The sequence below is a fragment of the Hyperolius riggenbachi genome, chromosome 2 (genome assembly GCF_040937935.1).
Source record: "Hyperolius riggenbachi isolate aHypRig1 chromosome 2, aHypRig1.pri, whole genome shotgun sequence".
NCBI classification, from domain to species: Eukaryota; Metazoa; Chordata; class Amphibia; order Anura; family Hyperoliidae; genus Hyperolius; species Hyperolius riggenbachi.
The window spans coordinates 48,566,827-48,594,575 of NC_090647.1; the positions used below are offsets into that span (position 1 = coordinate 48,566,827).

The 27,749-nt window shown below is 46.7% G+C and overlaps 1 protein-coding gene across 3 annotated transcripts in view; it reads right to left on the reverse strand.

The window, feature by feature from the left end:
• The window catches only part of ME3 (malic enzyme 3), a 212,096-nt gene that overhangs the window by 84,085 nt on the left and 100,262 nt on the right, over positions 1 to 27,749 (reverse strand). For all 3 annotated transcript variants that reach the window (XM_068266772.1, XM_068266773.1, XM_068266774.1), the window contains exon 7: positions 20,116 to 20,219. In XM_068266772.1, the coding sequence (XP_068122873.1) occupies positions 20,116 to 20,219 (104 nt within the window). The remainder of the gene's footprint in view (positions 1 to 20,115; positions 20,220 to 27,749) is intronic.

Here is a 27,749-nt window from a genome sequence, read left to right on the forward strand (position 1 = left end):
AGTGTATCCAGCTTCCACATAAGCAGGCTTGATAGTCAGCAAAGATTCACAGTACTGAATAATTCCATGTTAATAAGCTTCATGCGGAGAAGAATGGTCAAGCTGGTGAACATTAGCAGACAAACGAAGCACATATTGTTAGTATGGGAACAGATGTATTGCCACAGTCCCTGTCCAAAGGGCTTGCTTACGTGCACCGTTGGTGTTCTGCTGTAAAATAGCTGGTTGGTTCCTGCTGCATATGGCAAAGTTGAGGTGTCCAGGCCAAGGTTGAGAGGCAATCAGATCCCCGGCGGGAGGCGGGTGGAGGTCGGGACGCAGCACATGCGTCCTCGACCGGTTTCGCCGGACCTCCGGCTTCAACTGGAGGTCTGCGTAACTTCCCAACAACCCCCCCCCCCCCCCCCCAGGAGGGTCTTATCCCTCCGACCGCCCAACGTCACCAAGAGGCCGGCCACGCACGCCCCCACCAGCGGCCAATGCTGGGCGGGCAGACACGACGCCAGGCCGCCCATAGCAACCTGCCGGCGCGTCCGCCAAGCCACGCCCACCCGCCCGACAGCCGCGCACGGGGCGGGGAGGGCAGGCGGACACCGGAAAGCGGCTGGCGGAACAAGGAGCATGCAGCCCCACGTCTACTCACCCAGGCGTCCGCCGGCCCCGCCCACACCACACGGCGCTGCCGGAGGGGGCGAGCGAGACAGGAAACCAGGCGAACCAGGGCAGCCAGAGGGAGAAGAGACCTCACCCCGAGGTATCGAATAATACAACTTCCACACTAGAAATATACCATAAATTAAATAACAGATAATGATAATTTCAATAAGTTGATTATCTCATATAAAAAGTTGGTGGCAAAATAATACAGAATAAACTTAATCCTAAATCAAGGGGACTATATAGAATCAATGACAGAGTCATCAATATAAACAGATAAACAAATATGCCCCCCTGAGATTGAGAAGCCCACCAAGTCGGAGCTTCGGTAAAGTTATCAAATTGCTTGTCCAGCAATGTAAACAGTAGGAAGCATCATCACAAGACAAAAGGTCGGAGCGGAAGTGAACCAGAACTAATTATCCCTGGAGAGTACCAGGGAAAACGAGGCATTAAGTTGGCAAAAAAGAGACATAGCTTGTGTTCTCATTTAGACCTGGGGGCGAGGTTGCCTCCAGGTCGAAAATCCACCTAGATTCTCTTTGTAATAAGAGTCTGTCCATATCACCGCCTCGAGAAGAGGCATAGATACGGTCCAGACCAATTACCCGCATTATGGTGGGGTTGCCGGCATGCATGGTCTTAAAATGTCTGGCCACCGTGGTGAGACTGGACATGCTTTTGCTTTTTATATTGGTCACATGATCAGAGATTCTGGAGCACAGCTGCCGCTTAGTTTTCCCGATATAAAATGCACCACATGGGCACAGCAACATATATACAACTAAAGTAGTATTACAGTTCACATAGTGCGCTAATGTCCAGTCTCTTCCGTCCGGCAGCCTGACATTCCGACATACCTGCATGTACCTGCACATAGTGCAACCACCACATGTATACGTACCTAAAATTTTGCAATGCTTGGATGTAATTGAAGGATTCACGAAGTGGCTACTAACCAGTCTATCTCTGAGGGAAGGTGCCCGTCGAAAAGAAAAACGGGGTCTTTCTGGAACATATTTATTGAGTTTCGTGTCATTGGTAAGAATATGCCAATGTTTATTAATAACCTGTGCGATTTGTTGATGTTGAGCTGAATATTTGGTACAAAAGCGCAAGGTGTCTCTGTTTTCCCGAGCGCCCCGATATTTGAGAGAAGAGATGCGCGATCACTTGCGTCTGCTCTTTTGAACGCCTTTCTGAGAATCCCCTCGGGGTATCCCCTCTCCTTGAATCTCCCCTTGAGCCTAGCGGCCTCAGCTTTAAAAGTGCCATCGTCTGAACAATTCCGTCTTACACGGAGGTACTGACCTACCGGTATACCCCTTACAGTATGGATTGGGTGGAAACTGTCCGCCCTTGGGAGAGAGTTTGTAGCTGTCATCTTCCTATATAAATTCGTGGCCACATTACCATCCTCGTCTAGAAGGATAGAGATGTCAAGGAAAGGGATCTCCGAGGGGCTAAATTGCATAGTAAACTTAAGATTCTTCGAATTAACATTTAGGGCTGCAGTAAACTGTGCAAGTAAGTCCTGTCCACCTGTCCAAAAAATGATGATGTCGTCTATGTACCTATGCCACGACAAAATGTGGCACAGGTACATAGAGAGACCATCACTTGAAAAAAGCTCACGTTCCCACTCCCCCAAGTACTGGTTGGCGTACGAGGGGGCACAGGTGGTCCCCATCGCCGCCCCCTGCACCTGGAGGTAGTGGGACCCCTATAAAACAAAAATATTGTTGGTCAACAAAAATTCAAGTAGGGCAAGCAAAAAGCCATTATGCGCCACAAATTGTACACCCAGTTCACTAAGAAATGTCCCCACTGCCTGGACACCCAAGGTATGGGGGATACTTGAGTAGAGGGCCTCCACGTCCAGGGCCACCAACAATGTGCCAGGGGGCAATTGCAACCCCTCCAAAATCCGCAAAAGGTGTGACGTATCTCGAATATATGATGGAAGTGCCTGAACGTGCGGTTGAAGGTACCGGTCCACATAAATACTGACTTTCTCAGTCAGAGATCCTCGACCTGATACGATCGGACGCCCCGAAGGTCTTTCCAACCTCTTATGGACCTTAGGTAAGGTGTAAAAGGTAGGAAGGATGGCTTTATCCACCTTCAAAAATCGTGCAGTATTCTCGTCGATCACCGATCTCGCCACTGCATCGTCAATCAACGAAAACAGATTACGTTGGCATGTGGTGACCCTGGACGTGGGGACCCTCCTATAACACTCACGTTTGTCTAGGATCTCTAAACACATGTTTCTATACATCTCGACCGTCATGATAACCACATTGCCCCCCTTATCGGAGGGTATAATAACCCATTTGTTATTCTTATCGATAATTTCACATAGGACTTGTCGTTCTTCATCATTTAGATTGTCAGCCGTGGTTTTTTGGTTTTTCAATTTTAACAAGTCTTTCTCTACAACGTTGATGAAGGTTTTGAGATTTGGGATCAAAGTAAAGGGAGGGAATTTTTTAGATCTATTGTGCAGGCCAATATCATCCAGCCTAGGTAGGTGATAACGGGGCCCAAAACCAAAGTGGTCCACACACATATCATCGCTACCCCCAGGTGCACTTTCCAGTGCTAGTTCCTGTAGGGACCGTAGGGTAAGGAGGTCCTCATCCGTCCACGGTCTGTCGTCGAAGGTCGTAATTGGATACTTGGGTGTATCCCCAAATAGTGACTGCAGTAGAATTCTCTGACCAAAAAGGTGAAGATCCACCACTGTCTCAAAAATGTCAACATTTTGAGTGGGGCAGAAGCCCAAACCCCTCGACAGCAGAGTAAGGTAGGGCTGAGGAATCGCTTCCCCTGTTAAATTTATGACCTCTAAACCAGTCAGGTCTGGGTGTTGCTCTCCCGGCCGAGAACCCCCAATCACCTTGCTGGATGTCCATTGGCTAAAAAAGCAGAACCAGAGGATGAGGCCAAGATAGGGCCTGCTGGGATAGCCATGGCACAAGCCTGGTCCTCTGGACCCCTTGCTCCTCTGGCTGTTCCTGCGTCCTCCGAACCCTCTTGGCATAGTGTTTCTTTTTTTTAGATCTTTTAATCTTTTTCTTTATCTTTCTGTCTTGCAGGTTTAGGGCTGGTTCAGACGGACGTTTGGAGGCGTCGCGTTCGTTGGCGTCGCGGCGGCAATGCGTTCGGGCTTTCAGCAGCGTTTGCATTGCGTTTGGATGCGGTCGCGTTTTTTCTTCCCCTAGGGGGACATTACCCGTCGCGGTTAACCGCCCCTGGAAGCAACATGTAGCTTCCAGGGGCTCCTTGAACGCCAGTGAAAATCAGGACCCGAACGCCGCGTTCGTGCAAACGCACGTAAAAGCTTGGTACAAACACTCCCATTCACTTGAATGGGAGCGTTTAACGCCAAGCCCCGAATGCTGGCAGTAAACGCTCTGCAAGCGTCCATCTGAACGAGCCCTTAGGAGGGTCGCGTCCCGACCTAGTGTCGTGTTTACGCGAACCCTCTCCTGCTGATACAGAGCTTTCCGACACTGTGCTAACAGGTTCTATTGACGAGTCAGATTCCTCTGTCTCCGAAGGGCGCGGTTGCGGTTTGCCTCCCGTCAGTACACGAGGTCTCGGTTTATCTTTCGGAAATTTCCTAAGAGGGCCGTTCCAATGGTAAGCTGTACCAACTTTGTAGGCTGTCCTATCCTTAAGGACTTTTTGGTCCCTCTGTATTACTAACTTTTTATTAAACTGAGTTATATGTTTCTCAAGTTCCTCACTTCTAGTTTTATAAAGCGAGTCACCTTTAAAAGGTTCTAGAGAGTCGGATACCTTGCTAATCTCTGCCTCTATAGCCGTCAGATCATCCGTGTCAAGCTCATTCATAAGAGTGAGACATATTTTGGCACAGCACTCAAAATTCTTTTCCCATCTCTTTTTAAAGTCCTCACTCAAGTTGCGGCGGTGTGGGAACACCTGAAAGCGCAACCAAAGGGGGGCAATCTGGTCATCAAGGTAGGTCCCATTGTACTTAAGATTCCACCAAAGTCTCGACTTCCTCTCATATAGCCTGGTTAACTTCCTGAATCATCCATTGATAAGTTGTTGTGCGTCTCTACTGCCCTATGTCTGTGAACACTCCCGCTCCACCCATGCCAGGAGGGTGTCCCACCGCAACATCGCAGGGCAATAACCACCAAAAAGACCAATTCACAATATAGCACCCCCTGACTCTAAGAGTCAAGTTTAACCTAAATAACCTAGGTATTAATCTCCCGGGGATGTGAGTGGTCAGCTCAATTTGTAGACACTCGGGTCATCCAACTAATACAGTGCAACAATCCAAAAACAACGAGATTAATATAAAAGTAGGTATGACCCGACTGAGCACAAATCACACAAGATAATTATTCCAAAAAAAGAGGTTTACTTTATTAATCAAATTGTATCAAACATCCTTAAAAAATGGCCAATAAAAATGTACCCATCCCGTACCCCCACCCACAACCTCCCAGGGGACCCCCGAACCCTCTATGACTGCTACTAAATCTGCATGAGCAATGGTTAAAAGCTTTGACAATTCAATATACATAAAGGTACTGGTGGTGATCCAGTGGGCAGAGCGCAAAATGTTATTGTAAACAGCCCTTTAGCAGAGTACATGCTTGAAGAGAGACTGAGGGCTACAATTAGCCATTCAAAGGTCCTCAATGTTCATTGTGTTGCAGCAGGCCCGAAATGTACAGCAGCATAAACCAAAGGGTATGTATTCCCAATAAGTTCATTCATAACGGTGTGGCACAAGAAAGCAGCCGGCATGTAGCACTCTTACTGTGAAAATACTGAACCATGCAGGATACATAGAAAGAGTATTGTATTCATAAGCAGTTCCATGCAAAGCAATGGCGGCTCTCAGCATATAGCATTGTATTCACAAGAAGTTCCATGCAGAGCATTAGCGGCAGAGGGGAGCAATTCCAGCACATACAGTCCAGCAGACACTGTGTATCCAGCTTCCACATAAGCAGGCTTGATAGTCAGCAAAGATTCACAGTACTGAATAATTCCATGTTAATAAGCTTCATGCGGAGAAGAATGGTCAAGCTGGTGAACAGTAGCAGACAAACGAAGCACATATTGTTAGTATGGGAACAGATGTATTGCCACAGTCCCTGTCCAAAGGGCTTGCTTACGTGCACCGTTGGTGTTCTGCTGTAAAATAGCTGGTTGGTTCCTGCTGCATATGGCAAAGTTGAGGTGTCCAGGCCAAGCACTGAAACTGCCCTCATTATTAATATGGAGGGCACCTCTGGCTACCTAATACTAAGGGACACCTGTAGCTACCTATGACAGGGGAGGGTAGTAAGGGAGAAGTGACAGCTGGGACAGCCAGCCAGCACACTAGCGGTATGGTTCGGTGAGGGTTTGTAGTTTTATGGAGGGTGAAGTCTAGGGTACCAGGACATCTGTGCCTGCAGGCTCCTGTGATGTAAATCCAGTCCTGCATTTAGCCATCATAACTTGGCCCTTGACAAGTCCCTTGGATACATATGCAGCACGGTGGCGTAGTGGTTAGCTCTCTCGCCTTGCAGCGCTGGTTCCCTGGTTCGAATCCCAGCCAGGGCACTATCTGCAAAGAGTTTGTATGTTCTCTCCGTGTCTGCGTGGGTTTCCTCCGGGCACTCCGGTTTCCTCCCACATTCCAAAAACATACGGATAAGTTAATTGGCTCCCCCTAAAAATTGGCCCTAGACTACAGTACTTACACTACACAATATAGACATATGGCAATGGTAGGGATTAGATTGTGAGCTCCTTTGAGGGACAGTTAGTGACAAGATATATATATACACTGTACAGCGCTGCGTAATATGTCGGCGCTATATAAATACTAAATAATAATAATAATAATAATAATAATAATAATAATATGCTTATCCATTTTGACTTAGAAAATCAGGATTACTAAAATTCTTCCCCCTCTTTGCATTTTTTTGTGTGGAAACCCAGGCCCTGAACCCTCTCAGTACCCCCTATTATGATTAATTTGACTGGTTTATGTTCTTTTTAAGGTGGCGTAGGATCTATCACCACTATAATAATGAACACAACTTCTACACATTCTAACAGCTTGGCTGGGCATACAGTGATCCAACTGAACAAATATTCTTCTGTTTTGACTGGCTTGACTGTTGTTTTCACACAGCCCACGTCCTACAGATGTCTGCATCAACTGGGTAGGTAGGGAAAATTAGACAGGTATACATACTGAGAAGCTGATACGCTCCTCGGCGTAACACCTTCTAAGTCAACAAAATAAATGTCTACTCTTCTGTTGAGTTGGTTATTGATGTTCTTTTGACTCATCGCAAAATGATTCAATTTGGCGAGCCAGGTTAACATCAAGAACAGTTTTGTTTGGCTTCCAAACATTAAATATTGTTCGGGGTTGCTATGCCAACATAATGTAACAGCTGCAGGTTGACATTACTTTTGTGTAATCATGTAAAGTTGAACATTTTATGTAAAGCCAAAAGCAGTCTTCATCTTTCTATCATCACATAATGGCCTGGATGAGTTATTCCTATACACAGGCTCCATACAGTATATCTGCGGCAGTGAGGAATCCAGCATGAATAATCGGTGTATTCCCTTTCCCAGGGGATGAAGCGAATTGCCAAAAACGCAGCCCTTCATAATGAAGGCTCTGTAGCATCTGTCAAGGTTCTTGGTGACGCAGCGAAATCTCCCCGACGTTCACCATGTGCTTTGCATTCCGCTCTCATAATGAGGGACAGGGATGGAGAGAAAGCACTGGTGGTTTCTTGCAGGCCTGGGAAATCCCTGACAGGAGGAAAGTGTTCCCTAATGGCTTCCAGATCAGCTGTGGATTCCTTCTGCATTTCTTACTGGTCTCCTACACAATGTCTGCCTCCTCCCACGCTAGAATATGGATGGAATTTTACTCATATATGAGTAACCATATTGTGCTAAACAGATTTCAGACATCTGAGAAACAAATTTGTACATTAAAGCACCTCTCCAGACACAGAGCCAATAACGCTATGTAACATCGTAAAGACTGAAGTTACTCAGCATAAGCCCCGTGAGTAAAGCCGTTACTGCTGCTTGGATTTTGTCAGCTCTACTGTTCAGACTGCAAGGGGGAAGGCACAGTCTGAATCTGTGTGTGAAAACTCCAGTGTTCCTTTTTTGTGTGAAAAGTTTGAGGTGCTAAAAATGAAAGTTAAGTTTTGATCACATAACCAGAAGCAAAAGGCCGAAGTGAATCATTATAAGCTCCATGGGCAAAGCTGCTACTGCTGCTTGGATTTCATCATCTCCACTGTTCAGACTGCAAGGGGGAAGGCACAGTCTGAATATGTCTGGGAAGATTGCTGCCTATAGCACTGATGGGCAGTACTGCAGGGTTTGGACTACAAGTCAATAATTTGCCAATCAAGGAGCTGAACAAAGCGCTGCTGTTCTACAAAGCTTAAAAAAAGCTCTAAAACCAATTGAATACAGTGGTCTGTGAAAACATTTGTGCCTAAACGTCAGCTATAAAGGAGAACTCCATCACAGATGGAATGCAAGTATTCCCCCCACTTATATTAGTTGCTGTTTTTAAAACAAACAAAAATAAGCTCCCAAAAAGTAATTTGCAGACTGACTGTCTTTTGTTTGAAAACACTTTGACCTGTCCTTGTCTACAACGGTACCAGCCTCTCCCTCTGTCCTCTAAACCTCCCCTTACTGTGTGTATCAGCATTAGTGCTGGGTCACATGGGGGGGGGGGGGTATCAATCCATTCAAATGGAAGCAGTTTTTAAAGTGTAACTGTCGGGCATAAAATCAAAAATCAATTCTTTATTTTTCTCTGGTAAACAAGTATTTAGGGTGCTAACCAGGCAATCCAAAAGTTAAGGTTACTTTTCTTGTTGGTAAATGATCTGACTCTTATTTGGTACACAAAAAGGAAGTTGCAGGGCATGCTGGGTTGTCCTTTTTTGCTTCTCTACTTCCCCTCAGACTTACTGTAACTAATGCAGCCTGATTGGCTGAAGCCTCTTTCCCTCCTGTTTCCCCCTCCCACACCTCTGTTCCTCTCTGATTGGCCAAGATTTCTAATGCTGAGACAATGCACTTTCTGTAGTGGAGGGCGGGCAATGCATACACAATCAGGCAGAGGAGAGTAGGGCAGGAAATAACATTGGCATAGCCAGACTTAAAAAATGGGAACTGCTAAGGAGGATTTTCTCTCTTTGTTTTTTCTTTTTTACTGTACAAAAATCACTAAAATCAAAACATGGATAGTACAATACATATGTTATGTAAGTAGAGCAATTATTTATCTACTTATACATGTGTTGTTGTTTTCTGAGATAGAATGGCTGACAGCTCCTCTTTAAAGCGGACCTAATCTCAGAATTTACTCTCTGCTCTAAAAGATAAGCAACAGCGTAATTACCTTTAAAGAAAATAATGTCTTTGTTACGGCTGATACAAATCCTGCAATAAATTTGTAGTGTGTCTACTTACTGCTTTCACGGAAGCAGACATAAGGTTACCATCCTGTGTTTACAAATTAGCTGCTCTGCAGAGGTAGCCAGCGGACACAGCTGAGAGATCAAATTACAGTGGTGCTTAATCACCGGTGAGGGGGAATTAGACAGGCTAAACCCTCTAAATACATACAGGGCACATTTCTTTAGGTTTTCCTTCCACCCTGTGCAAGTGTTCAGGTCTACTTTAAAAAACGTTGACAGCAGTTACGGTGATTCATGTAAACATCGCTGTAGATCCTGTTGCAGTGTCCAGCATGTGGTTTCATGTCCCCTTAGGGGCTCAAAACATTATGCAACAGCGCAAACTGATGCCGAATGCTTTTCTGCTCGGTATTAGAAAAGTGTTAAGCATCGGGTAAACAAGCTGCCACCAGCCGTCCTGCCAGAGTGAACCAGCCATTTACTCACATATCTGTGATCTGTTATCTGCGTATACTTGTTTGAGCAAAGATCAGATGTGATACCTCCTCACATTCACGTGTACAAGACTTCTCACGTGCCTCACCCCTCCTCTGGAATGCCCTTCCACAACACATCCGCCACTCTCCCCCCTTTGAAATCTTTAAACGCTCCCTCAAAACCCACCTTTTCCGACAAGCATATTCTCTAGCTTAGGCCATGCACCCACTAAGTAACCTAATTACGCACTGCCTGTACATATACTGTATACTTCCCCACCTCTTGTTTCCACCCCATTCCTTTAGATTGTAAGCCCACAAGGGCAGGGCTCTCACCCTTTTGTGTCATGGACTGTTATTAATTTAATTGCTTGCACGCTGTTAGACATTTATACATTTTAGTCATCATGTTAAATCAAATTGTAATCAGCAGTGCTGTATCTTGTATCAGTGTTCATATTTGATGTATATCATTGTCTGTATCATTATGTATCCCTTATTTGTTTTCTTACATTGTACTGCGCCACGGAATATGTTGGCGCTTTATAAATAAATAATATTAATAATAATATGTGCAAAAGGGCTGGCACATATGAACAATGCCAACACACACAGAGTAATGGGCAGCATTATGAATGAATGGATAGACCGAGAAAGGCAGAGCCTGACAGACCAGCAGGCAGCACCACAGCTGTGTCTGACGTATACAGACTGCTGGTGAAGGGAAGAACATGAATAATAGCCACTGGAATATAGAGGGGGAATTAATGGAAGCTGTATCAGACTTCGTGTTCTTTGGCTCAGAGATCACTGCAGATGGGGAATGCAGCAATAAAATTAAAAGGATTAAACTGGAAGGAAAGCAATGACTAACTTGGTCAATGTAATAAAAAGCAGAGCTGTTGCCTTGTCAACAAAGGTCCATATAGACAAAGCCATGGTTTCTCCAGTAGTAATGTATGGTCGTGACTGAGAGTTGGGTCACAAGGAAGGCTCAGCACCAAAGAATCAACACCTTCGAATTCTGATACTGGAGAAGACTATTGAGAGACCTTTGGACTGCAAGCAGGTCCAGTCAGTCAACCTTTAAAGCGGATATGAGATGAAAAACTAAAGTTTTGATAGTTTACTCAGCAAATCTAGCTGCAAACAGCTTCAACAGTTTATCATTATTTATTCCTGTGATACAATGAGGGCAGCCATGTTCTGTTTGTCACATTACACACAGGCAAGCTGATTTCCCCCCCCCCCCCCCCCCGAAATCTCTGGCTAGTAATCTCCTGCTCCTCCTGCCCAGACTGAGCTCCCATAAGCCCTTGCTACTAAAGTTGAGAGTGCCAAGGCTCTCTGGAGAAACTGTGGGCGTGGCTTGTTTAAGTTACAGGGAATTAGAGTATTAAAACAAAACAAAAAAAGTATTTGGCTTGAGGAATGCCCTATAAACCATATGAAAGGTACACAATTATGCAATCAGTAAAAGTTTACCTCGAATCCACTTTAAAGAAATTAAGGGCTGGTTCAGACGGACATCTGCATGGCGTCGCGTTTGGGGGCGTTGCAGCGGCTGCGTGATCAGGCTTTCAGTAGCCTTCGCGTGGCGTTACGATGCGGTTGCGTCTTTTCTTCCCCTAGGGGGACATTAGCCGTTCGCGGTTGGCCGCCCCCTGGAAGCTGCATGTCGCTTCCAGGGGCAGCTCGAACGCTAACGAAAATCGGGACCAGAATGCCACGTTCGTGTAAACGCGTGCAAAAGCTCGTGTGTTTACCGCGACGTTCCCGAACGCTTGCGGTAAACGCTCTGCAAGCGTCCGTCTGAACCAGCCCTAACCCTGACTGTTCATTGGAAGCAGCAATGCTGAAGTTGAAATACTTTGGACCACAATGAGAAGGCAGGAGTCATTGGAGAAGACCATGATGCTGGAAGAGATCAAGGGCTAAAGGAGGAGGGGACGGCAGAGAATGAGATAGCTGGATAGTATCATGGAAGCAACAAACATAAGCTTGGGAAAGCTTTGAGAGGCAGTAGAGGAGAGAGAGGCCTGGCAGGCTGTGTGCATGGGGTTACCAAGAGTAAGACACAACTGAATAACTGAACAACAACAGAAAGGAGTTTTGAGATCTTTTCAGTGGAGAGGGGAATTAGTAACGCTACATGGCGCAAGAATCTAGTTTTAACGAACAGTTGCTACATAATTCTACATCTGAATTCAAATTTGGGAGGGTTTTGAATGAGTAAAAAGGACAAGTCTACGGGATATCACCAATTAAATAACCTCGTCTCACCCTATATAAATATAATCAATTAATTTAAAGCATAAGGGAGCCTCAGGTATATTCAATTAGTAGCAAAATTTAATATTAATATCTGCGTACATACAGCCCCAAAAGACACCAAATAAAATTCCCACCCATAAAACCACTGTAACCAACTGAATGCTAAACCTGTGACCTGTATATGATAGATGCAGTCCTGGAGTGCACTCCTATTTGAACCAGCGCTGTAGTTTTTAAATCAAATCTTCAGAATCAGAATCTTTATTTCGCCAAGTGCGACAAAAGTCGTACCCGGAATTGGTTGTGGTTCACATGGCATTGGCAATAGAACAAAAGACATGGCATTGGCAATAGAACAAAGACAAAATTTACACTTAAAAGACAGAATTTACTCTAAGACGAACACAATAAAAACAGTCAAATGACAGGCAGGCATTACACTAGAGGATAATCAATGGTTACGCAGGAATGGGCTCCCGTGTACCCTATCCTAGAGTCTTTGAGCTGAGTGGGGCGAGAGTGCCCCTCGAGTGGCAGGAGTTCAGCAGGAGGGCTGCTTGAGGAAAAAAGGTGTCCCTTCGCCTGTTGGTTTTTGGGCGTGTGGTTCTGAAGCGGCGGCCCGATGGAAGGAGCTTAAAGAAATGGAAGCCTGGGTGGGAGGGGTCCAGGGAAATCTTGTCAGCCCTTTTCTTCAATCTAGCGGTATAGAGGAGGTCTAGAGGTGGCAGAGGAGAGCCGATGACCCTTTCTGCTGATCTGATGACTCTTTTGAAGTTTACACTTATCCCTGGCAGTCGCTCCTGCATACCACACAATAATGGCTGAGCAAAGGGTGGCTTCAATAGTGGCAGTGTAGAAACTGGATAGCAGCTTCTGTTCAGGCCCATTCAGAAAATCACAGTATAAATGACAGCCAGTTAGGATGGAAAGGGTATCTTCATCCTCAACCCGTATGCATTCCAAAGCAAACCTCTAAACATTTGTAGTTTTTACATGCGCATTACAGCCACAACTTGTGTCTAACCTCTCCAGTCCTGTATGGTAGCAACCGCTTTAGGTGATAGTTTGTAGCCTTCAACTCACGTGACCGGGCACGGAACTGTGCTCTTTCACCCCTCCGAAGTATCCAGGGGACCCGCGGTAAGTAACCGTTTTGCCAGCGGGGATGGGCTGCGAGATGGCGTGCTGTACGCTTAGCCGAGAGCAGAGCGAGAGGAAGCGCATGGAGGTACGGGGAGGACGCGGCACCGCCCACCTAGTTGGCGTCACAGGCGCACGTGACGCGTTTCATCCTATCGGATTTCATCAGACGTGTAACCCAGGTTACTCAAGCCTCCTATTTATACTGGAAGCGAGCAGGTATATTATATACACGTATGCAGAAACGCATATTAAAAGCAAAGTGCCTGGGTAAGTTCAAGTGTTCATGTGGGCCAGAAGTGGTGCTCTTGCTGTAAGCTTATAGAAAAGCCTTTATATTCATATCACGATTAAGTCCTTGCGGATACAGACTTCCACATTCATATATCCAGAACGATTCTTTCCTTAATAGTTGGTAGTCATAGTCACCTCTTCTTGGGCTAATGTTCAGTTTGAAAATCCCCATTACCTTTAAATCTTTAATTTCTGAATTATGTACAGTTTTAAAGTGTAATGCCAACGGGTTTAGCTTTTTTCTCTCAATTGTTGTGCTTCTAATATTTGACAGATGTTCACCAATTCTGGCATTCAAAGATCTATAGGTTTTCCCAATATAGATAAGGTCACATGGACATCTAATTTGATACACTACTCTCTCAGTGAAGCAATTAATAAAGTCATTCACATGAAAAGATTTGGAACGATCAAAATTATAAAACACATCTGTTCTGTCCACATATCTACATATATCACAACCGCCACATCGATACATTCCCTTACGGGCTTTTCCCTTTTTGGCACGTCTATCCCAGCTGAATTCACTGCTGGTAAGTAAGTCATTTAAATTTGTACATCTACGTGCCGCCATATGAGGGTAATCCCCTACAATTTTATGTATTATGGGGTCCCTCATAAGGAGGTGCCAATGGCGGCTCAAAATTTCTTTAATATCATTAAAGTGTGCACCATAGGTAGTGACTATCCTGGCAATGGATTGATTATTTTCAGCTGGAATATCCTGCGCCATTTTGGGATTTTTGCCCAGGAGTAGATCTCTCCTATTTTTTGCCAATGCTCGGTGATATGCGGTAATTATTATACGATTGGGGTACCCCCTCGACCGCAGCTCCCCAGCCTCCCTCATAAAATCTTCAACTTTATCGCAGTTCCTGCGTAATCGCAGGAACTGTCAAGTTGGCACTGCCCATTTCTAGGAGGGGAGATGCGAGCTGGCTGCAGACAGGAGGGTATTCCCCATTGTTGGTTTTCGAAAAGTGCATGTGGTCAGGGAGTTTCCCTCTTTCCCCATCCATAGATCTAAAAAGGCAATATTGTCCCGACTAAATGTATATGTGAGGAAGATATTTCTGTCATTTTTGTTAAGTTCTTCCACAAATACCCTTAACCTCCCTGGCGGTAAGCCCGAGCTGATCTCGGGCTATGCCGCGCAGGGAGCTATCTCAGCCCCTGGTGGGGCGATTTTCGTCATGTAAAGTGCTGTGCGCGCAGCTAGCACTTTGCTAGCCGCGCGCACAGCTCGATCGCCGCCGCTCTGCGGCGATCGCCCGCACGCAGCGGCAGAAGAGGGCCCCCCCGCCAGAGTCCTGCGCTGCCCGGACCAATGAGTTCCGGGCAGCGCTATGGGCTGGATCGAGTGCGCCTGAACTATGAAGGTTAAAAAATTCCTACGAGACGTAGAGGATTATAAAAGGGGCGATATATTCAATCTGGGTGGCAGAAAGTATGGTTCTAGACCGGGGCCTGGAAAAAGAGTCGGCTGGGGTAGCAACTCTGAATTATCAGGGGGCGATTCCTTGGGAACAGATGATAGTAATAAAAGAAAACAGGGAATATTGAAAAAGAAGCAAAGAAGGAGAAGAGGTAGATACAACAGAAATAAGAACATAAATAGGGTCAATGAAAATGAGGGGGACGATTTTTTAGAAAACACAGAAGGAGAAGAGGAAGAAGAGGAAGAAAACATAGGGGTTTTGACGAGGGCAATGAGTGGGAGGAGCAACCCACAGAGTTGCTAACGCCTACCCCTAGCCTGGATCTTGATGTTATCAACTTAACAAATGAGGAACTGTCACAGGAACAGCTAAATGTCCCCAGATATGGAATGAACTTTTGTCCAAAACAAAACGGTAACGAATTTGAGTTTTTTAAGGATATCCAGCTTTTTATGAGAAGGGTCCTGCTGAGACGTATGTACGCTCCTGAACTGCGAGGTACATTAGGGGGTGCCAGTAATGAGCCCCCATTGGATGTAGATGATATGGACTTAGAGGTTCTCTTTGACGAGGTAGATAGAGAGGTTGTACCCCTCCATACCAACTTACGCCCAAAATCATCATTTATGCCATCACTGAACAGCAGTAAGTATACTGCTATGTTCATGGATCTAGTCAGTGAAGACTTAAAACCAATTAATTGGAGAAAAAAAGGGAGGGATAATCTGTCCAGATCAGAGAGACAAGCCCTAAGGGAACTTCAAACAAACCTTGATATCATAATAAAAAGAAGTGATAAGGGAGGTAATGTTGTTGTGATGACTAGAGTAAATTATGAAAAAGAGGCTAGAAGACTTTTGAAGGACACAGTTAAGGTGGCCATACACTGGTCGATTTGCCATCAGATTCGACCAACAGATAGATCCCTCTCTGATCGAATCTGATCAGAGAGGGATCGTATGGCCACCTTTACAGCAAACAGATTGTGAACCGATTTCAGCCTGAAACCGTTCACAATCTGTTGTGGTGGTGCTGCTGCTGCTGCCCCCGCCCGCCCGCATACATTACCTGCTCCGCCGGCGCGACTCCAGTCCCCCGGTCACCGCTGCTCTGTCTGCGCTCTGGTCTCCAGATCCGGCATGCCTCACTTCTTCTAGCCCGGCAGGAAGTTTAAACAGTAGAGGGCGCTCTACTGTTTAAACTTCCTGCCGGGCTAGAAGAAGTGAGGCATGCCGGACCTGGAGACCAGAGCGCAGACAGAGCAGCGGTGACCGGGAGACTGCAGTCGCGCCGGCGGAGCAGGTAATGTATGCGGGCTCTATTGCGTCGGTCGTCGGGCACTCGAACGCCGCTAGCGATGCGCTCTTTACCCGCGGGCGATCGACGGTTATTTTCCGCACGGCACGATCGACGGGATCGGACGAAATGGATCGAAATTCGGCGTGTAGCGTGAACGATTGGCAGCAGATTCGATCCCAGTGATCGAATCTGCTGTCGAAACGGGCGCAAATCGGGCCAGTGTATGGCCTGCTTAACCTATGAAAGGATAAGATCTAATCCATTCCCAGCCCTGATAGAGAAAATCAACTTGAAACTACAATGGGGTTTCCTTGATGGTGTTCTCTTAGAAAAATAATTAAAATATCTAACTATAAAGGAATATACAGTCCCGACTTTTTACATCTTGCCAAAAACACATAAAAATCTTGAGAACCCGCTGGGACGCCCCATAGTTTCTGGGAATAATGGACCATTGGAAAAAATTGCAAGCTATGTGGATTTAAAAGTAAAGAAAATAATGTGTAACTTGCCTTCCTTTGTAATGGACACTAGGGATGTGCTTGCAGCAGTTCAGGATGTACAGGTTGAAGAGGACTGGTTATTGGTGGGACTGGATGTAGAGTCCCTGTTTACCTCTATACCCAATGATAGGGGTCTTGAAGCGCTTTGTTTTTATCTCGACAGTTATTACTGGGGACATGAATCACAGGCTGAGTTTGTGACAGACCTCATGAAGTTGATACTTGAGAATAATTTTTTTGAATTTGGAGGGAATAACTTCAGACAAAAGAGAGGTGTAGCCATGGGGGCGGCGTGCTCTCCGGCCTACGCGTGCTTCCACCTAGGATTTTGGGAGCAGGAGGTGGTGAGGGGCACGCGTGGGTACGGGGAGCACGTCGCACTCTGGATCCGTTATGTGGACGACATATTTGTACTATGGAGAGGCTCTGAAACTGATTTAAGGGTATTTGTGGAAGAACTTAACAAAAATGACAGAAATATCTTCCTCACATATACATTTAGTCGGGACAATATTGCCTTTTTAGATCTATGGATAGGGAAAGAGGGAAACTCCCTGACCACATGCACTTTTCGAAAACCGACAATGGGGAATACCCTCCTGTCTGCAGCCAGCTCGCATCTCCCCTCCCAGAAATGGGCAGTGCCAACTGGACAGTTCCTGCGATTACGCAGGAACTGCGATAAAGTTGAAGATTTTATGAGGGAGGCTGGGGAGCTGCGGTCTAGGCTGCGGTCGAGGGGGTACCCCAATCGTATAATAATTACCGCATATCACCGAGCATTGGCAAAAAATAGGAGAGATCTACTCCTGGGCAAAAATCCCAAAATGGCGCAGGATATTCCAGCTGAAAATAATCAATCCATTGCCAGGATAGTCACTACCTATGGTGCACACTTTAATGATATTAAAGAAATTTTGAGCCGCCATTGGCACCTCCTTATGAGGGACTCCATAATACATAAAATTGTAGGGGATTACCCTCATATGGCGGCACGTAGATGTACAAATTTAAATGACTTACTTACCAGCAGTGAATTCAGCTGGGATAGACGTGCCAAAAAGGGAAAAGCCCGTAAGGGAATGTATCGATGTGGCGGTTGTGATATATGTAGATATGTGGACAGAACAGATGTGTTTTATAATTTTGATCGTTCCAAATCTTTTCATGTGAATGACTTTATTAATTGCTCCACTGAGAGAGTAGTGTATCAAATTAGATGTCCATGTGACCTTATCTATATTGGGAAAACCTATAGATCTTTGAATGCCAGAATTGGTGAACATCTGTCAAATATTTTAGAAGCACAACAATTGAGAGAAAAAAGCTAAACCCGTTGGCATTACACTTTAAAACTGTACATAATTCAGAAATTAAAGATTTAAAGGTAATGGGGATTTTCAAACTGAACATTAGCCCAAGAAGAGGTGACTATGACTACCAACTATTAAGGAAAGAATCGTTCTGGATATATGAATGTGGAAGTCTGTATCCGCAAGGACTTAATCGTGATATGAATATAAAGGCTTTTCTATAAGCTTACAGCAAGTGCACCACTTCTGGCCCACATAAACACTTGAATTTACCCAGGCACTTTGCTTTTAACCACTTGAGGACCCACCCTTTACCCCCCCTTAAGGACCAGCGCTGTTTTAACTGATCTGTGCTGGGTGGGCTCTACAGCCCCCAGCACAGATCAGGGTGCAGGCAGAGCGACCAGATCGCCCCCTTTTTTCCCCACTAGGGGGATGATGTGCTGGGGGGGTCTGATCGCTCCTGCCTGATGGATGTTGCGAGGGGGGGGGGGCACCTCAAAGTCCCCCTCCGCGGCGAGATTCCCCTCCTCCCTCTCCTCCCTGTCCCCCCTGGTGATCTGGGCTGCACAGGACGCTATCCATCCTGTGCAGCCAGTGACAGGCTGTCCCCTGTCACATGGCGGCGATCCCTGGCCGCTGATTGGCCGGGGATCGCCGATCTGCCTTACGGCGCTGCTGCGCAGCAGCGCCGTACAATGTAAACAAAGCGGATTATTTCCGCTTGTGTTTACATTTAGCCTGCGAGCCGCGATCGGCATCCCGCAGGCTATTCACGGAGCCCCCCGCCGTGAATTGACAGGAAACAGCCGCTCGCGCGAGCGGCTGCTTCCTGATTAATTAGCCTGCGACGCAGAACTGCATCGCTGGTCCTGCAGCTGCCACTTTGCCGACGCACGGTATGAGTGCGCGGTCGGCAAGTGGTTAATATGCGTTTCTGCATACGTTTATATAATATACCCGCTCGTGTCCAGTATAAATAGGAGGCTTGAGTAACCTGGGTTACACGTCTGATGAAATCCGATAGGATGAAACGCGTCACGTGTGCCTGTGACGCCAACTAGGTGGGCGGTGCCGCGTCCTCCCCGTACCTCCATGCGCTTCCTCTCGCTCTGCTCTCGGCTAAGCGTACAGCACGCCATCTCGCAGCCCATCCCCGCTGGCAAAACAGTTACTTACCGCGGGTCCCCTGGATACTTCGGAGGGGTGAAAGAGCACTGTTCTGTGCCCGGTCACGTGAGTTGAAGGCTACAAACTATCACCTAAAGCGGTTGCTACCATACAGGACTGGAGAGGTTAGACACAAGTTGTGGCTGTAATGCGCATGTAAAAACTACAAATGTTTAGAGGTTTGCTTTGGAATGCATACGGGTTAAGGATGAAGATACCCTTTCCATCCTAACTGGCTGTCATTTATACTGTGATTTTCTGAATGGGCCTGAAGATTTGATTTAAAAACTACAGCGCTGGTTCAAATAGGAGTGCACTCCAGGACTGCATCTATCATATACAGGTCACAGGTTTAGCATTCAGTTGGTTACAGTGGTTTTATGGGTTTTGAATGAGTACCGTCTGATTACAGGAGGTGGCACTAATTTAACTACGGTTACCCAGGAGAAAACATCATAGGTATTTCCTCTAACGTGATTGGGTGGACAGCATGCTAACAAACTCCTAGGCTTCAGACAGGTTGTAGTAAACTACGCTCACACTATTCAGCCAATCACAACACTTTGTGCTGAAGAGGGTGCTGTGATTGGAACTGGTCCCTATGAGGTTTCCTGTTGGGTGCCCTACACTCGACTAATGCCCAGGGCTCCCTCGACACACAAACAGGTTACATTTTGGGAGATTATTTGTAAGATTAATTTTGTAAATTGAGTCGTGTGTTTTACATAGTGAAAGGAGGTGAAATTATTTACTTTAGGACAACTCTGGATTTGGACATACAAAATAAACAATTTTGGGGGGTAGTTTTTAGTGTGCTTTTAATGTTTTTAATTACTTACAACAGTTTATACAACAATGCAACATGTAACAACAAAAATATACAACGAAAACAGTATTGGACATTTTGTACATGGAAACCTCTTTCTTTGTATGTAACTCGAGTCGTTTGTAAGTCTGGATCTGCCTGTATTTAAGGCAGACCTACCTAAACTCCGGAAATGAGCTATGCTTTAGGCTAAATTAAACTAAAGAAGGTTCAATATGGTTTCGTATAAAGTAAAAAAAAGTGTTAGTTCTCCACTTACTTGTTGGTGACAGCTTGCATGAATTCATCGATTAAGTCATCGTATGCCTTCCCACGCACGCGTTTGTGTTTCAAGCCAATATACAAGGGGTCATTCAAAAGCGTCTGTAGAGAAAAACACAATGTCAATTCACACAGCATAGAACCCAAGTCCTACTATAACAATAGAGCCCAAGTCCTACAATAATAATAGAACCCAAGTCCTACAAATAGAACCCAAGTCCTACTATGACAATAGAGCCCAAGTCCTACTATAACAATAGAGCACAAGTCCTACTATAACAATAGAGCCCAAGTCCAACTATAACAATAGAGCCCAGGTCCTACTATAACAATAGCGCCCAAGTCCTACTATAACAATAGAGCGCAAGTCTAACTATAACAATAGAGCTCAAGTCCTACTATAACAATAGAGCCCAAGTCCTACTATAACAATAGAGCCCAAGTCCTACTATAACAATAGAGCCCAAGTCCTACTATAACAATAGAGCCCAAGTCCTACTATAACAATAGAGCCTGAGTCCTATTATAAGAATAGAACCCAAGTCCTACAAATAGAACCCAAGTCCTACTATGAAAATAGAGCCCAAGTCCTACTATAACAATAGAGCCCAAGTCCTACTATAACAATAGAACCCAAGTCCTACAATTAGAACCCAAGTCCTACTATAACAATAGAGCCCAAGTCCTACTATAACAATAGAGCCCAATTCCTACTATAACAATAGAGCCCAAGTCCTACTATAACAATAGAGCCCAAGTCCTACTATAACAATAGAGCCCAAGTCCTACTATAACAATAGAGCCCAAGTCCTACTATAACAATAGAGCCCAAGTCCTACTATAACAATAGAGCCCAAGTCCTACTATAACAATAGAGCCCAAGTCCTACTATAACAATAGAGCCCAAGTCCTACTATAACAATAGAGCCCAAGTCCTACTATAACAATAGAACCCAAGCCCTACTATAACAATAGAGCCCAAGTCCTACTATAACAATAGAGCCCAAGTCCTACTATAACAATAGAACCCAAGCCCTACTATAACAATAGAGCCCAAGTCCTACTATAACAATAGAGCCCAAGTCCAACTATAACAATAGAGCCCAAGTCCTACTATAAAAGCTGGATACTCCATTAAGGTGCCCATAGATTACTCGATTACTCGCCAATGGACCATTCGATATAAACGATTGAGAATCGATTTTGCGGAAGTACAAGTGCAAGACACCTAATGTGAATTCCCAAAGAAGGAATTTGAAATAAATATGCGTCTCATTTCAGGTGTACTATAAATGATGCATATGAAGGTTAACAGAAAAACAATCTGGCAAGCAATCGTTTATTCCCTCATTGAAAACTATCTGGGTATTATAACAAGCGATTAACCACCTTGCATCACTTGATCTTAGTCAGATTTCAGCAAAAACCTGATTGAAAATTGTGTGGACTGTCGTCTCCTTCAAGTACAGAACATAAAGTTCACGTTACGAGGCACTTTTCTGTTGAGCATGACATTTCTGGCAGTCTTTGAAAAGCGCACATCGTTTATGCAAGGAGCTTACTGCCTACACAAAGTTTATTTCCAATACCTGCCAAGAGTTTAGATCTGAAGGCTGAAGGGGGGGTAGTCTCCTGTTAGCAAAGTTTTCTGCAGAAATTTCTAAGATTATTCTTGTGTTGTGTAAATATCAGTTGTCAGAATAGCTGATGCCTCATGTCCTGGGAACGTCTCTGTGAGGAGAAGTCGCTGAATGTGCCGGAATATAGAATGTGACATTACACGTCTCGTTTCAGGTGTGTGATTCAGACATGACTGATGCATGAATGATCAGCAGGACAGCCAGGCAATGTGCAATGGTTAGAAGGAAATAAATATGGCAACTTCCATAGAGGACTGGATTTCTGGAAAGGCCTCGAAGGCCCAAGGCCTAGGGCGGCTGAAGTCGAAGGGGGCACCTTTACAGGGCTGCTACGTATGAAGGAAGCACGTGAAAAAGGGGAGCAACAAATGAAAAAAGGGAAATTGATCCTCAAAGGGTTCATGAAATATAGGGGCTTCTGTACAAGGATGGGACACATGGAATAGGGGGCTGCACATGGAATGGGAGGGGCTTCTGTACAAGGATGGGACACATGGAAGAGGGGGCTGCACATGGAATGGGAGGGGCTTCTGTACAAGGATGGGACACATGGAAGAGGGGGCTGCGCATGGAGTCTGAGAGGCCAATACCAGTTGCCTGGCAGACCAGCTGATCTCTCTGGCTGCAGTAGTGTTTGAATCACACACCTGAAACAAACGTGACAAATACAGTCAGACTTCAGTCACAGCACCAGATCTGAATGCTTCTTTAGGGTCTGTGGCTAAAAGTATTAGAGGGAGAGGATCAGCAGGGAAGCCACTAAAGCAGCAGGACAGGGGAACACAATAGGCCCCAGGATAGGGGATCACTATAAGCCTAGGTTAGGGGACCACTATAGGCCTCAGGATAGGGGACCACTATAGGCCCCAGGATAGGGGACCAGTATAGGCCTCAGAATAGGGGACCAGTATAGGCCCCAGGATAGGGGACCAGTATAAGCCTCAGGATAGGGGACCAGTATAAGCCTCAGGATAGGGGACCAGTATAGGCCTCAGGATAGGGGACCAGTATAGGCCTCAGGATAGGGGACCAGTATAGGCCCCAGGATAGGGGACCAGTATAAGCCTCAGGATAGGGGACCAGTATAGGCCTGAGGATAGGGGACGAGTATAAGCCTCAGGATAGGGGACCAGTATAAGCCTCAGGATAGGGGACCAGTATAAGCCTCAGGATAGGGGACCAGTATAGGCCTCAGGATAGGGGACCAGTATAGGCCTCAGGATAGGGGACCAGTATAGGCCTCAGGATAGGGGACCAGTATAAGCCTCAGGATAGGGGACCAGTATAGGCCCCAGGATAGGGGACCAGTATAGGCCTCAGGATAGGGGACCAGTATAGGCCTCGGGATAGGGGACCAGTATAGGCCTCAGGATAGGGGACCAGTATAGGCCTCAGGATAGGGGACCAGTATAGGCCTCAGGATAGGGGACCAGTATAGGCCCCAGGATAGGGGACCAGTATAAGCCTCAGGATAGGGGACGAGTATAAGCCTCAGGATAGGGGACCAGTATAAGCCTCAGGATAGGGGACCAGTATAAGCCTCAGGATAGGGGACCAGTATAGGCCTCAGGATAGGGGACCAGTATAGGCCTCAGGATAGGGGACCAGTATAGGCCTCAGGATAGGGGACCAGTATAGGCCTCAGGATAGGGGACCAGTATAGGCCTCAGGATAGGGGACCAGTATAAGCCTCAGGATAGGGGACCAGTATAGGCCCCAGGATAGGGGACCAGTATAGGCCTCAGGATAGGGGACCAGTATAGGCCTCGGGATAGGGGACCAGTATAGGCCTCAGGATAGGGGACCAGTATAGGCCTCAGGATAGGGGACCAGTATAAGCCTCAGGATAGGGGACCAGTATAAGCCTCAGGATAGGGGCCAGTATAGGCCTCAGGATAGGGGACCAGTATAAGCCTCAGGATAGGGGACCAGTATAAGCCTCAGGATAGGGGACCAGTATAAGCCTCAGGATAGGGGACCAGTATAGGCCTCAGGATAGAGGACCACTATAGACCCCACTATAGACCCCAGGATAGGGGACTACTATAGACTCCAGGATAGGGGACCATTATAGGCCCCAGGATAGGGGATCACTATAAGCCTAGGTTAGGGGACCACTATAGGCCTCAGGATAGGGGACCACTATAGACCCCACTATAGACCCCAGGATAGGGGACTACTATAGACTCCAGGATAGGGGACCATTATAGGCCCCAGGTTAGGGGACCACTACAAGCCCCAGGATAGGGGATCACTATAAGCCTAGGTTAGGGGACCACTATAGGCCTCAGGATAGGGGACCAGTATAGGCCCCAGGATAGGGGACCAGTATAAGCCTCAGGATAGGGGACCAGTATAGGCCTCAGGATAGGGGACCAGTATAGGCCCCAGGATAGGGGACCAGTATAAGCCTCAGGATAGGGGACCAGTATAGGCCTCAGGATAGGGGACCAGTATAGGCCTCAGGATAGGGGACCAGTATAGGCCTCAGGATAGGGGACCAGTATAAGCCTCAGGATAGGGGACCAGTATAAGCCTCAGGATAGGGGACCAGTATAGGCCTAAGGATAGGGGACCACTATAGACCCCACTATAGACCCAAGGATAGGGGACTACTATAGACTCCATGATAGGGGACCATTATAGGCCCCAGGTTAGGGGACCACTACAAGCCCCAGGATAGGGGATCACTATAAGCCTAGGTTAGGGGACCACTATAGGCCTCAGGATAGGGGACCAGTAGAGGCCTCGGGATAGGGGACCACTATAGGCCCCAGGATAGGGGACCACTATAGACCCCAGGATAGGGGACCACTGTAGGCCCCAGGATAGGGGACCACTATAGGCCCCAGGATAGGGGACCACTATAGACCCCAGGATAGGAGACCACTATAGGCCCCAGAATAGGGGACCACTATAGGCCCCAGGATAGAGGACCACTATAGACCCCAGGATAGGGGACCACTATAGACCCCAGGATAGGGGACCACTATAGGCTCCAGGATAGGGGACCATTATAGGTCCCAGAATAGGGGACCACCTTAGACCCCAGGATAGGAGACCACTATAGACCCCAGGATAGGGGACCACTATAGGCCCCAGGATAGGGGACCACTATAGGCCCCAGGATAGGGGACCACTATAGGCCCCAGGATAGGGTTCAACTATAGACCCCAGGATAGGGCTCCACTATAGACCCCAGGATAGGGCTCCACTATAGACCCCAGGATAGGGGACCACTATAGGCCCCAGGAAGGAAACAGTAGCCTAGTGAGCCAGGGGTGTTAAGATGGACGAGCTTGATGTGATTTGGTACAGCCGTGTAATGTAAACACATTCTATATTCCGGCACATTCAGCTTCTGCCTTCTCCTCACAGACGCGTTCCCAGGAAATTAGGCGTCAGCATCACCCATAAGTTATCCTGACAACTGATATTTACACAACACAAGAATAATATTAGAAACTTCTGCAGAAAACTTTGCTAACAGGGACCACATCCCCTCCTCTGCAGATCTGAACTCTTGGCAGGAATTGCAAATAAACTTTGTGTAGGCAGTAAGCTCCTTACATAAACTGTGCTTTCAAAGACTGCCGGCAATGTCATGCTCAATAGAAAAGTGCCTAGTAACGTGAACTTTCTGTACTTAACACTTTCAGGACTGAAGTGTTTGAAATCTACATCATGCTCGTGGCTGTGAGCCTCTGAAACAACGTAGATTTCATTGTCCGCTTCCGCAGCGACCCGAGGCCAGAGATTAAGGGCCTATTTCCACTACACGCAGATTTTGAATGTAGAAAACTGACTCTAATAAATGCCTATGGGAAATCTGCATCAGAAAAATCGCGTTTAGTGGAAACAGGCTCATAGACATTCATTGGAGTCAGTTTTTCTGCATCCAGAATTTGCATGTAGTGGAACCAGGCCCAAAGGACCACTATCGCGAAAAAAGTAGGCACTGAAAAATCTGACAGAACCGACAGGTTTTGGGCCAGTCTATCTCTTCATGGGGGATTATTAACCACCCTGGCGTTCTGATTAAATCGCCAGGGTGGCTGCGGGAGGGTTTTTTTCAAATAAAAAAAAAACTATTTCATGCAGCCAACTGAAAGTTGGCTGCATGAAAGCCCACTAGAGGGCGCTCCGGAGGCGATCTTCCGATCGCCTCCGGCGCCCAGAATAAACAAGGAAGGCCGCAATGAGCGGCCTTCCTTGTTTTGCTTATATCGTCGCCATAGCGACGAGCGGAGTGACGTCATCGACGTCAGCCGACGTCCTGACGTCAGCCGCCTCCGATCCAGCCCTTAGCGCTGGCCGGAACTTTTTGTTCCGGCTGCGCAGGGCTCAGGCGGCTAGGGGGGCCCTCTTTCGCCGCTGCTCGCGGCGAATCGCCGCAGAGCGGCGGCGATCAGGCAGCACACGCGGCTGGCAAAGTGCCGGCTGCGTGTGCTGCTTTTTATTTGATTAAAATCGGCCCAGCAGGGCCTGAGCGGCGACCTCCGGCGGTGTTGGACGAGCTCAGCTCGTCCAGACCGCTCAGGTGGTTAAGCCCCTTTTACACTTAAAGGGGAACTGAAGAAAGAGGTATATGGAGGCTGCCATGTTTATTTCCGTTTAAGCAATACCAGTTGCCTGGCAGCCCTGCTGATCCTCTGCCTCTAATACTATTAGCCATAGCCCCTGAACAAGCATGCAGCAGATCAGGTGTTTCAGACTTTAAAGTCAGATCTGACAAGACTAGCTGCATGCTTGTTTCTGGTGTTATTCAGATACTACTGCAGAGAAATAGACCAGCAGGGCTGCCAGGCAACTGGTATTGATTAAAAGGAAATAAATATGGCAGGCTCCGTATACCTCTTACTTCAGCTCCCCTTTAATCAGTTGCTCTCAGTTATAACTGAATGAAAACGTCCAATAGGACGCGTGCAAGACATTTGGAACGCATAGAAAACAGCAGACTTATGGGTAAGTAACCCCCTCTCTCCCAGCCGCACAGCTGAGGCAATTAAGCCTCATTTTAATCATGAATTCGAGTAGTGAACTACTCATGAGCTCATCTCTGCCAGTGAGCATTGGGAAGGGTATGGGGCTATTCATAAGCCTTGTACACACACTTGATTGTGCTTGGTCACTATATGTAAAAACCATCTTTTAGCCTATCACATTGTTAGTGGGTGTGTTTTTAGATAATGGCAGTTGGTGCTGTCTGTTTTTTGTTTGTTTGTCTGGCAGCAGTAAAGAGGATTACCTGCAGGCGCACAGGGGATCAACAAACATGAATGAATTACACGGGGAATAGGAGTCATTTCTTGATCTTCTATTTTTTAACTTCTCACTATACAGTGTCTTGATTTATTTTATCTACCTATTGCTTTCTTTTGATAAAGTTTCTGTTTAAAGCTTTTCCACACTGTCCCTGTCCCGAGAGCTGAAGCTTTCTTCACAGATACTGGCTACTCAGTGTGATGTAAACACCACCCATAAGATATATGAGAGCAGAAGATCGTGTGGAGTTCCACCCCTGCCAGCTAAGAACAGAAGCTGAGCCAGCAGTGGGCACGGGCTCACTTACACTGAACAGCTGAAGTCTGGAAAAGTAAAGCCTGGCGTGAGGAATCTCAGGTTCTGTTGAGACGCACATGTCAGGGTTAGTGACTGATATCAACAGCATGGATCCACAATACCAGCATGCATTGTATCAGCAGTCCCAGCATGCACTGTGTCAGCAGTCCCCTGCCTGCATTGAGTCACCAGTCCCGGCATGCATTGTGTCGGCAGTCCCCGGCCTGCATTGTGTCGGCAGTCCCCGGCCCGCATTGTGTCAGCAGTCCCCGGGCCGCATTGTGTCGACAGTCCCCGGGCCGCATTGTGTCGACAGTCCCCGGGCCGCATTGTGTCGACAGTCCCCGGCCCGCATTGTGTCAGCAGTCCCCGGCCCGCATTGTGTCAGCAGTCCCCGGCCCGCATTGTGTCAGCAGTCCCCGGCCCGCAT